The sequence below is a fragment of the Larimichthys crocea genome, chromosome III, assembly GCF_000972845.2.
Source record: "Larimichthys crocea isolate SSNF chromosome III, L_crocea_2.0, whole genome shotgun sequence".
Classification (NCBI taxonomy): domain Eukaryota; kingdom Metazoa; phylum Chordata; class Actinopteri; family Sciaenidae; genus Larimichthys; species Larimichthys crocea.
The window spans coordinates 18,709,472-18,721,847 of NC_040013.1; the positions used below are offsets into that span (position 1 = coordinate 18,709,472).

Here is a 12,376-nt window from a genome sequence, read left to right on the forward strand (position 1 = left end):
AAAAAAAACTCACGTGAATTTAATGGGAAAATGGATTGTATTAACAGTTTCTGCTCATGAAATGGATTTTTTAATAATAATAATAATAGTTGTACAAGTCTTTACTGCCACCTGCAGGACAGAGCCACAGTGAAAATATCATGTAAAAACAGTCAGAATGAGGTGGAAGTATTTTTTAAAAAATGAAAACAAAACAATGTTTATTTCACTGTTATATATGTACAGAAATTAAAATGTAAAATGCAGCCATCTCAAAAAGCAACATCATTAACGTTCAGACTCCAGAGACCAGATTCAAATTTTACACACCGAGTCTACAGGCGCATGAGCAGGTATCTCAGTGGAACCTGGACACAAACACTACGGCTTTTCTGCAACACCACTTCCCGTTCTTAAAGAAACAGGTGACTTTGTTCCAGTGCAGGGAAAAAAATCCCCATTTGGATTTTTGTTGTTGTATCTACATAATATATAAGAAAACTACATCAATATTTCAAACGACGGTGTGCAAGCAACTCCTTTCAAAGCCTTCTTTACTTGAGAAACTTAAATCATGTATAAACACAATGGAAAGCACCGATACAGCTAGTATACAGTGGATTATTATATACACAACATGTCAGGTCATTGTGGCATTAGATGTCTGACATTGTATTTCGATGTGTCATGATACTGGGTCATAGGCTTGTCTGCAATACCACATGTTCCCACTCCCACCTTTCCGTTTACGCTTTCAGGGGATGCGAATATGCTCCTCTTCACCTAGAAAACACAGAAGAGTCATCATTAACAGATTATATTGAATAACTTTTACTTTCTACACTGAACACGATCTCCAAACAACAGTTCACAGACAGTGTGCCACTAGTTTCAAGGGTTACCTGTCTTGAAGTCATGTACTACACGAGCACCATGCAGTGTGAAGGACGGGGCGGATGAGCTTGTGGGTGAAATGGCTCAAATCCCGCTTTGATGTCTGCCAACTTTCTGAATTTTTAATCAAATTTCACACCTTATTGATTTGAAGAGTTCCCCTCTCTGAGATGGATGCAACCGTGTGAATCCACAGTTTGACTTTACTTTAACCGATGTAATCCTGAAAGGAGCTTAAATCTTGGCTGAGTCTCCCTTTAATACACCGACAGACATTATAAGCTTTTATGATCTCTGTTGGGAAACTGGTTTACAAACAGCAAACGTTCCAAATTACATAGCTGGTGGTCTTTTAAACTGTGGCATGGCTATTACATACCACGAACACTGATTAAATAACCCAAATTCTAGCACACACAGTCCATTGTGAATCAAACTTCAAAATGTAAGTACCTTCAGCACAAACACAAATGCTGCCAGGCTGTCTTTGAATTTAGGTTGCATGTGAGGTTGAGCTGGTGACTTCACACCACCATCATGTTTGAATATACCACTAATTTGTAGTAGAAAGGAGACATCTTCAGAAACCTCACCTGTCCCTTCTTGTTCTTTGAGTAGGCTTTGTTGTTGAACTGTTGCCACTTTGACTTTTGTTCCTCCCGCTCTTGCTCCAGTTCCTTCATCCTCTGTACCTTCTTCTGGGCTTTCTTCTTCTTGTACTCTCTCTGCTCGGCTATCTGCTCTTTCCTTCAAAGACAGTTAATTAAAAAAACAACATTAGTGAACCCAACATACAGTATAACCTGAATTAAAAGTTATTAGCATTAAGGAACCATAAACACAAAATATACATTATATGTAAGATGAACTATTATATATTTACTAAAACTCTACTGATCTGAAACTCTGAGTCGTCCTCTACATGGACCTCTCCTGTGCAGCCACTTTATAATGTTTTTGATGGACCTGTGTCATTTCGAGGCAAAATGAGGACACAAAGTGGAGTTTATTAAATACCAAAATACTACTCCACTCACTGGTGCTTATTTCCTCGAACTATAGTCATAAACTTTAAAAAGGAAGCCATTTAAAATGATATGGAACAGGGTGTACATGAGAAAACCCAACCAGGCTACCACTTTAGGCACTACAGCAGCCAGGTTAGTCTGTTGTGAGCTTTTGCAACAAAAATTAAGTTCCTTGAGGACAATCCGAATGTTTTTTTTTTATTAATGCTCTGCAGGATTTAAGCACAGATTAATGTACTTGCACATTAAGTGAATGAGACAGACAAGAGATGTGTTCATACTTTGATTTTGGCTTCCCGCTCCCGTCTTCGTCAGAACGTTTCCCCTCCTCGGCCGGTTTGAGGTTTAGCAGAGGAATCACTTCGGCGTTCCCGTATCCGGAGAAGGTAACGGCCGCAGTGCTGTTCTCTCGGTCTATCTCCTCAATCTCAGCCTCATACACCCTGCCAAAGAATCACGTCTGTAAGCTGGTGAGTATGAGCCAAAGACTCAAGCTCCACTTAACATGCAAAGCTTAACACTAATACACATTATAACAGTTAATTATGAATGAATGTGTATTATACATAGATACATGGTTTTCTTAAGAGAATTTTCTATGATTACAATTCACCTCAAGGCATTTTACAATTATACCCGAGGTATTCAATCCACTCATAGCCAAACCACCTCTACTCTAGTCCATATCTCTGTTGTGTAGTCACTTATTATTACAATCTTTCTGAAAAGCTAAGACATGATATGGGTAGTTCATTCATATTTTCATACATCAATTTATCTGCTACTCAAAAAAAAGACTCAAACTGTAGTGCTATGTGACATGTGACGTGTTCATGAGAAGAGGCCGGTGATACTCACTGTCCGTCCTGACTCCACACAGCCATACACCTGTCCCCGACTTTCCAGCCGAGCTTCACCGGGACCGTGTCCGAGCCATTGGTACTGGAAGTACTGTCAGCGGGCTGTGAGGTCAGGAGGTCTTTCGTCAAATCGATGACTTCCTGGAGAGAAAGAACAAAAAAAAAATCAAGTGTTAATGGAGAGTGTTGGCAACTTTCCATACATAAACAAACTTCTGTTATCAAAAGCGGGCATTATAAAAGAAAGGAGTCCTATTGACATGACTCTTAATATTTAAATGTTATTAGGAAATCTGCGATCTATGGAGGCAAAGAAAAGCCCTGAAGTTTTTGTTTTTTCATAGACAAGTTTATAATTTTTTTTTAACAAAGGAATGGAGTTTAAATGACATAAATGCAAACTGGTAGTTTTCAGAGTTTACAGTTTCATTTATCAGGGTTCCCACACCTTTTTCATGAACAAATTCAAGCACTTTTCAAGCACCTTCAAGCACCAGTTTTTCCATTTTTCCAGCACCTTTAAATAGGTACTGTAGCCTACTAGTTGTGTTTGCCATGATGGTCATGGGAAGCGCAGCGGTGCCACTGTATGGCATAATAATATGGGTCTAATTAGCATTATTTCATATGGTGGTAGATTGACTGTTTTGATCTTTAACTAATTGTGAATTGGCTTGTATTCTCAGCTTGTGAGCGGTGTATTGTGTAACTACCATAGCGCAATAACAGTGACAAATAGACATCACACAAATTTCAAGCATTTTCAAGCACTTCACAAAAAATTCAAGCATTTTCACAACCTTGAAAACACTCAATTGAAATTCAAGCATTTTCACGGAATTCAAGCACCCGTGGGAACCCTGATTTATGGTTAAACTAAGACGATCACAGCCTTCCTTTGCCTGCGTCTTGTTCACACAAACCTGTAAGTCTTTCTGTAGTTTGAGGAGGTCTTCATTGTCTGGGTCGGTGGATAAGGCAACTTCCACTTGTTGTAGCTGAGCTTTGTAGCTGCTCAGCTGCTTCACCAGGTCGTCCGACATCTGCGAGGTTGACAAAGAAAGACGAGCAGAGGACAGGTTTATAGTCAAGCTGCATTAGCACCGTACGGCACGCTTTAAAAAAAAGGCAAACATAGAAATGAAGTAAACGCGATGGTGAATACGGCTGAGACGTGACATAAACATTTAGCTTCAGTGTGTGAAAGGACAACATTGACGTTAGCTTTGTGCTAAAGCGGTTAGCACGATCCTCCGGGCCTCTTTCCGTCGACGTAAATATTACGTAAGTTACGAGCCGCCGAGGGCCATTCACAACAAGAAAACGGTTTGTGTTGACTCTTACCTCGGTATAAATGCTCTTTACAGATAAATACAGTCGGTGTTTCGGTCTAAACTCGATAGTTTGTCCGCTTCAAAGCACAGTCCGCTCTCCTTCCCCCCCCAGTACACAAATAGCAAACCCGTGATTGAACTCTCGCGATAACTTGGAGTATGACGTCACTGGCAAAGAAGAGCGCCTCGTTAGCGCCCCCAGCGGCACCGACCGCAACAGCGCCTTCAGTGCTCAGAGGGCCGGATGTGACCAGGTGAAGATAATAACATATGAATGAATTAAGATGAATAAAAAAAAATCATTATCATTTTGTAACTTTATTTTTTACATATTTCATTTTTTGATTGTACATGTACACTGTAAATACTGTAAACCCATATTACCATACTTATACTAATAACTCTGTTTACACTGTGCCATATTGCCACACGGATGTCTTTTAGCTTGTATATATTTTTAGATTTGTATATATATTTTTTTACATCTTTTACTTATATTTTATATTTCATGTTTGTTTCCTTGCAATAATATTATTATTTGTATCATGGTCACTTTCACTATATTTATATTTATTTATATACACAATATTTCTCACACTATTCTCACTTTACATTACAATACTCATCATGCCACTTTTATCCTCGGTACTTGTCTGTTTTGAAGGTTGATTGTTTTTCGTGTTTATTGTGTAGGTTATAGATATTTCTGTCTGTTTACTGTGTTTTTTTTCTTTTTTTGCTTTTTCTACTTTTTTCTAATTCTGTAGTGTATGCTACACTTTCCTCCTCTGCTGAAGTAAATTTCCCCGTGGTGGGATGAATAAAGTATATCTAATCTAATCTAATTTCCTGTTTGAGATGAGAGGGAAACAAAATTTCAATACTCTGTATGTCCTGTACATATAGCAGCATTGACAATAAAGTTGACTTGACTTGACTTGTTGTCATTCAACTGCACATTCACAATGTACATTTGAGCGAGAGTTTGTTGCAAGGCACTGAATAAAAACAGAAGACAAGGTAATAACAGTATAAATATAAAGCATATGAAATATACAGTAGAATAAAATATAAAAAAATATTGTGACTTATTTATAGAAATGTAGCAGCTAACAGAGAATTATATGTAGCAGCAGGATGTATTGTAGCAGTGAAATAGACAAAATGAATAGTGCAAATATCTGTGGCAGAAGGATGTATTGTAACAGTGAAATAGATATGGATATATATAAATATATGAATGGCAATGTCACCAAATCTAAGACAATCAGGCCTGAACAAATCTAAAAAAACAATTTTGCCTTTTTTTTTAGAAAGAAATCTTAATCTCATGTTCATTTTAAACATGACTTATTACGAGTAATACAAAGTATGTTAACATTTAAGTTTTAATCGTATCACTCTTGTTCTTCTCTTTCACAAAAATCATTCAGAAAGTAATATTTTGTGTCACATCTACAGATATAGGTTATTGTTTAGTGCATTAACATTATGTCAACCAAAAAAAAACAAATCTTCCAGCCATACAGTATCTGACAATCCTAGCAGGCCAAAAATAATACATTATAAAAACAAAGCTATAGGCCGCATGAAGTTAGGCCGTGATTGGCCCCCGGGCTGTTATTGGGACATGCCTGATATATAGCTAATATTTACAAGCAAGTATAAGACACTGCTGTACAGCTGCACTCGCTGAGACTGTAGCCATACTATATGACTTAAAGTTGTTATGCTGTGTGAATCAAAATAAAGTTTTTATAGTAATGCCACAAACTAGGGGGGCTGGGATACCCTTGAAGGTCGCGAGAAGAATCTGAAGGGTCATAAACAATGTTGTGATTTTCCAACAATTGCCCTTTTACCCCCTTCAGGCCTTTAAAACGTATTTAACTGAAACATTCTGAGAGTGGAAAATCATACTGAACTGCCCACAAATCATATCCTTAAAGGTCACATGTAAAAAAAAAAAGAAAAAAAGTTGGGAACCACTGCCATAGATCATCCTGCTAGATAGGCATAGTGCTCTTCAAACAATAAATGTTCAAACACGATTGTGCTACAGTGCTGGAACAAAACATATACAGTATATATTAAAAAAAAGAGTAGCATTTCTTTCTTTTTTGGCATATTGTCACATGCAACACAACCTATAACTTTTATAGAATACTAGAATTTAGCACAAAAACAGCATTGCCACATTGTAGATTAAACATTGTTACGAATGTCATAGTCTAGTACAAGAAAAGTATGGTATGGTAAAGTATGTTATATTGACAGTGTCTCTGAGTCTTGTTGACATTTTTATTCTTGCAAATATACTGTTCTTGCTTTTCTCTCACGCTATTAGTGACTGCTTTCTTTACTAAGTGGCTCTGATCTTCTCTATAGATTGAGACATTATTTCAAGCAATTAATTTTTCAGGATATATCTGAACATAAAACCATAAAGAATGTACTGTTAATCCATTGTAATTGAATAAAGCGCGGATATTACCTCTGTAATTCAAAAGTATTGTTAATGTCATAATCAGCCGATGGTTTCGGGAGTCTGGGAGGAAACACCAAATTGCTTTTAAATCTCCAGCTGCAGACGAACTCCGCCTATTCCTGTTCTCACTGAAGTGCAGCCAGCACCACAGATCCTCAGCGTCAGATCAGCCCCATATAAAAGACGTACTCTCCACTTTGGCTACAACAGATGAAAAGATCTTCCTGAGCCAGCACTGTCTGTAATGTAAGTGTGTTTTATTAAATGTCTTCTGAGGGACTTGACTGAAAGTTTTTACCCTGAGAAGGGGGCTGGATTTTTTTATTTTTATGATCTGACGTAGGAAACTGGAGTAAGTCCAAGTACCTATCATCTATTTTTGTCTTTTTAATTTAAAACTAACAATTCTTGTAATTTTTCTCCGCTGGTTTCTATTTTCTCACCGAAGAAAGGAGAGATTTCTTTCAACAATATCTATTCCAGTGAACAAAATGAGAAGACTCTCTCTGATGCAGCGTTCTTGAATGGATAACATCAACAGACTGCTGGAAGACCACCGTTCAGACAGTATCATCGACAACACAGCTCATCCTGATGGATAACTCCACCAGCACTAATGAGTCTGAGAAGCACCCTTATCCTGTGCAGACCTCTGTGCCTCTAACCATCCTGGTGGCTATCCTCATCCTGCTAACTGTATTTGGCAATGTCATGGTAGTAATTGCTGTGAACACAAGCCGAGCCCTGAGAGCACCTCAGAACTTGTTTTTAGTCTCTCTGGCGTGTGCAGACATCCTGGTTGCCACCTTAGTGATTCCATTTTCTTTAGTAAAAGAACTAATGGGTTACTGGTACTTTGGCAAAGAGTGGTGTGTGATCCACTCGACTTTGGATGTGTTCTTCTGCACTGCATCCATCTTTCACCTGTGCGCCATCAGCCTGGACAGATACTGGTCCATCACTCAAGCAATCGAGTACAATTTGAAGAGGACGCCGCGCAGGATTAAATGCACAATCGTCATAGTTTGGGTACTGGCGGCAATCATTTCATTCCCTCCACTGATCACTGATTTCATCAAGCATGAGAGTGACGAGAACAGCCAAAATTGTGACATAAATAGGGAGCCGTGGTACATCATATTCTCCTGCACTGCCTCTTTCTTTGCACCCTGCATTATTATGATTACGGTGTACGTCAGAATCTACCACGTTGCCATAAAAAGAACAAGAGAACCGCCAGGTGAAAGGCAAAGAGAATATGGCAACGCAGGCAACCAGGAGAGAACAGACACAGAAGGGGAGGTTGACGGTGGGAACGAAATCAACGTACTGGACGTGGAGGAAGAACCATCCTCATCTGATGGGAATGACACCATCCTATGTTCCCTGGTGAAGAAGAGGGGTACGAGAGCAACCAAAGTGGCTCAGGTGAAGCCTGGAGAAACCTCTCCAACGCCAGAGGCACAAACCAGTGTGAGAGTGAGCAAGTGGAAAGCACGGCAGTACAGAGAGAGGCGCTTCACATTTGTTCTGGCTGTGGTCATGGGAGTGTTTGTCCTCTGCTGGTTCCCCTTTTTCTTTACGTACACACTCACGGCTCTGTGTACCTGCTCGGTCCCAGACATATTGTTCACCATGTTTTTCTGGTTCGGTTACTGCAACAGTTCACTTAATCCTATTATATACACGATATTCAACAAGGACTTCAGCAGGTCTTTTAAAAAGATCCTTTGTAAAAGGTGCAGAAGAGGTTTATAAATACTCAGCTCATATCAGTGTAAATATTACATTACATTTAAAGATATTTATTGAACATTTGAAAAAATGTGGAATATTTTGCATTTTGTGCTTTGACATTTTGTGTACTTCCACCTAGTTAAATGTTTTTTTTTTTTGTAATATTAAATCATGCAACAAATATCTACTGTGCAGTTTGTTTTACAGCTAATATTACACAACCTGTGAGTTTGACACTGTACAACATGTGACAACATGAACGATCAGCAGTCAGCTATCAGATATAATCTCTCATGGCTTGAGGACTAAACTTTAAAGACTTAAAAGGCTTCAAAGACTGACAGACAGTATGGTTTAGACATGAAAAGGAGAATGATTACAGCCATTGATAGTGAAAACAATGTTAAAAGGCAGACATAAGGATCAGATCACATGCAAACTTCATTATCAACTTTTCAAACTGACAACCATACTGTAGTGCAAGAAAATGTGTTGTGCAATATGCTACAAATAATGTAAATCCACTGAAAAGTCAATACTTTGTAAATAACCATGGCCAATAATTTAATTATGACTGAAAACAGAGTCACTTACTCATGCAATTATTCTGCAAGAGAAATGAAATGCCAAAATTATATAAGTTATTGGTAAAATAAGCCTCTCTCACTGTAATTGCCATCAGAGTGAAAGAAAAGACTTTAGAAAAGCAATGTTACAACTGTAAAACAAACAACAGCAAGAGCAAATTGTACCCACAATGATAGTAACGCCATCATTCATAATAAATGTGAGAACGAGACGATTATATGAAAAGATAATTATGCCTAGGAGGTAGTGTGCGGGTGGCACAACAATATTGAATGAGGGTTATCATGAATTATAGCCCTTCATATCAGGATAACATTAAATCATCCCCTGGAGTCAAACAGAAAACGCAGTGATAGAAATATGAGTGGCTGCTGCAGATTACACTGCAAGGTTAATATCCACACAGGCTTAACAATGTGTTATGTTCCTATCCTTTCCCAGCTCCATAACCTTTCTTTATGTCAACTCTTCTTTAACAAATAGACTTTTCGACTGGTATCTGTCTGTGAACCTCAAACATGGGATGAAACGTATCATCCAGTTAATTAGTTTAACTCAGCAAACATTTCCACCGACTGTTCAGTAACAAGAAGGATTCCCATGACATGCTCTCTGGGACTCTGGGTGTTTTGAGATTCCTGTGGTACACATGTTTGGGTTCAAACCATGTCTCTGAGTCTTAAAATACAGCATGTATTACTTACCACAAATGGGAAACTATAGACCTTTAGTATTGCCGAGTTCCCACGAACAATCTGACATGAGAAATATTTGAAAACATTGGTATCTGAGGCTTTGTGGTAAGATGACACGATTTCTTCGAGGCTGTTTAGGCTTGAAGAATTGGCTGATGCTGACAGTTGGTATCGCTATGTACAGAATCAGTGACCTCTGCCATAACTGCAAGAGTAAAAAAAAAAGGCAAGTACATTAATATAATCGTTCAAGAGAAGTAGCCATTTATATTAATGCTAAAGAATCAACATTATGAAACATTTAGTAATGTGCTTCAAATATTTCTGCTTGGCTCTCGTCCATGGCTCATCAGTCTCTTGAAAGATTAAAGTGATTGCATTCTGAATGCATCCTTTAATTAAAATGAAACTATAATGGAGCCTGTCGCTGTGCCCGAGCAGCAGCATTACATTTTTAAAGCACAAGCAATAGTGAGATTAAATGTCAAAATATCCATCGCCCATAAAGAATAATGAAATGGTAAAGATTATAGAAAATCATCATGTTTACTTGGCAACATCTCATGATTTTTTTTTTTATGTAAACCACAAAACCATCAGTGACAGGTTGAATTAATCACATAATGTTTTCAAATCTGTAATGTTTCAATAAACTTTGGTTTTCACTCCACGCCTCACTCCACGTCTCTGTAAATTATAGTTGGTTACAAACTGTAAACACTTTGGTTGTACACGCACACTTGTCCACTTTCGCCGTCTGCTCAGACAATGATTTATTTCCCCCTTTAAAGGCCACTTCAGACTGTCATGATTTATGCTTGTGACACCGCAGCTTATAAAGCTACGCTTTATAAGCTGCTTGTGGCAGGGGTTCCCACAGCTTTCACACAGCTTTCCATTTCTAACTTCTCCCACATATACAACTCAATAAAGTGCTTTTTTTAAAAGCTGCTGGTCGTGTATCTCAACGAGGATAGTGAACTTAAAGACCAAAGAGAGCAGACTGCATGCCAGACATGCAGCGTTTGTCGAAGCAGGACTCCACAGAGGAGCAGTCAGACGGAGGCAATGAGACCGTACTAACAAGTTTAAATCAGCTTGTGATGAATAGAGTGTTTTTAATTGAATGTTGGGTCATTCATTACGAATTGAGCACAATGCATCATGCACACTGAGGCATATAATACTTCCTCCCTCTTGAATTGATAAGGATGCGAAATAATCAAATTACATTCTGATAGATGTAAGCAGCAGGAAGATCTTGTTTAATTTGCCTCGTGCCTCGTTGTCTAATCCTTTTGCTCATGGTTGCATCTGTGATGAAAATTTACACATTAAAAAGTCTTATTTTAACTCATAGTTTTTCAATGCGTCTAAAATTTTTCTGCCCGCTAAGACTGCAGCCTATTAGAGGCACTTTTTGATCTCCAGTCCTTGAGATTATTGTGGTAAGTATTTAGGATAAAAATTAGGTTCAATATTTTCTTAGCTCATCAAAAAAAAAATAAAACATGCTTGTCTGAAAGAAGACAACAAATAGTCTTTACTCATTCATGCTTTCAATAAACCACATCTTACCTACAAACAAAACACTGTCAAATAATGAATCCAAACAATATGAATAGGAGTACATACAATTACATATTGAATTTACCACATTTACATGAATATTCTCCAGGTCACACTGTTTAAACGTAAAAATATGAACCATGCTCGTCAATATAAAGTAATCCATACATCTTGCATCCATACATAAAAGCAGAATTTACTGACATCAGTGGTATGAGGAACACTGGTTCTCAAACTGTGGTACATGTACCAGTAGTGGTACATGGAGGAATCTCTGAAATATTTTTACTAAATTAAATAAAACCACAAAACTTGGAATGAAAATGAACTATGAGATGAAATATTTTACTTCAATATCAACCTGCTACGTAGACACGTTCATGCACATGTGACAGCAAGACAATAGGTAGCAGATGTAAGATTAATGATTTAAAAACGCTGCAATCATGGAAAAAATAGACCCCCTTTTTTCCAGCATATCAACTCTGTTTTGAACAGGTTCCTTTCAGGATTCAACAACAGTCCACAGAAAAATGATCTTTTTAGGAATAAACCCGCCTTCTAGGCAAACTGTCTGTAGCTGAATAGGGTCGACCTACACTACTGTATTTTTTAACATCTGTCATAATGGTGGAACTTGGATAGCATAATATTTTCTGAGGTGGTACGCGGTGTAAACATTGTGAGCAACACGGGCCTAAAAGGGTTCCCCATCTAATGTCCTTAAAGCAATTTTATTCAGTGAGTCACTCCACTCAACAAATTAGGTGTAAAAGCTTTTTTGGCCGGTCTACTTCTCTCTGTTTTGTCTATTAAATTTGACCATACTGAAAAGAAACTCTGACGTTTCATTTTATAAACAAGAAAATGTGTTTTACAGGATATTTTGAACTTGGAGCAACAAAATGTCTATGACTTTAAGTGTGTGTGTTCAAGATTCCAAGATTACTTCATTTTTTCCTTAGGGAAATTTGTCTTGGACTTAAAGGCTGCTACATAATTATAGAGTGTGTGTATGAGAGAGAGAGAAGACAGGGGGCAATGGGGTGAAAAGGTTAAAGGCTGAGCTGTAACGAATAGTCCCAAAATATAACGACTTATCCATGACTTTTAAAGTCTGTCAACAATAAGTTTAAATTTAATCAAAGCTGGAATGAGTTTGTAAACATTGATTTTTCTTGCTCATCACCATCCAAAGTGGAGA

The 12,376-nt window shown here is 37.8% G+C and overlaps 2 protein-coding genes across 4 annotated transcripts in view; one reads left to right on the plus strand and one right to left on the minus strand.

The window, feature by feature from the left end:
* The window catches only part of smndc1 (survival motor neuron domain containing 1), a 14,099-nt gene continuing 1,723 nt past the window's right edge, over positions 1–12,376 (minus strand). Inside the window, exons 1-6 of one of the 3 annotated variants that reach the window (XM_019270408.2) lie at positions 4,106–4,258; positions 3,685–3,804; positions 2,760–2,902; positions 2,183–2,344; positions 1,467–1,620; positions 1–762 (exon numbers count right to left, since the gene is read on the minus strand). In XM_019270408.2, the coding sequence (XP_019125953.1) occupies positions 625–762; positions 1,467–1,620; positions 2,183–2,344; positions 2,760–2,902; positions 3,685–3,804 (717 nt within the window). In that variant the 5' untranslated portion in view covers positions 4,106–4,258 and the 3' untranslated portion in view covers positions 1–624. Of the gene's footprint in view, positions 763–1,466; positions 1,621–2,182; positions 2,345–2,759; positions 2,903–3,684; positions 3,871–4,105; positions 4,259–12,376 lie in introns of those variants that run through there. The other 2 variants (XM_019270410.2, XM_027277496.1) reach the window with 2 other exon arrangements.
* On the plus strand, positions 6,660–8,387 carry LOC104929743 (alpha-2A adrenergic receptor-like). Its single transcript, XM_010744338.3, has 2 exons — positions 6,660–6,829; positions 7,032–8,387. The coding sequence occupies exon 2, from the start codon at positions 7,178–7,180 to the stop codon at positions 8,339–8,341; it is 1,164 nt and encodes a 387-aa protein (XP_010742640.3). The 5' UTR covers positions 6,660–6,829; positions 7,032–7,177; the 3' UTR covers positions 8,342–8,387.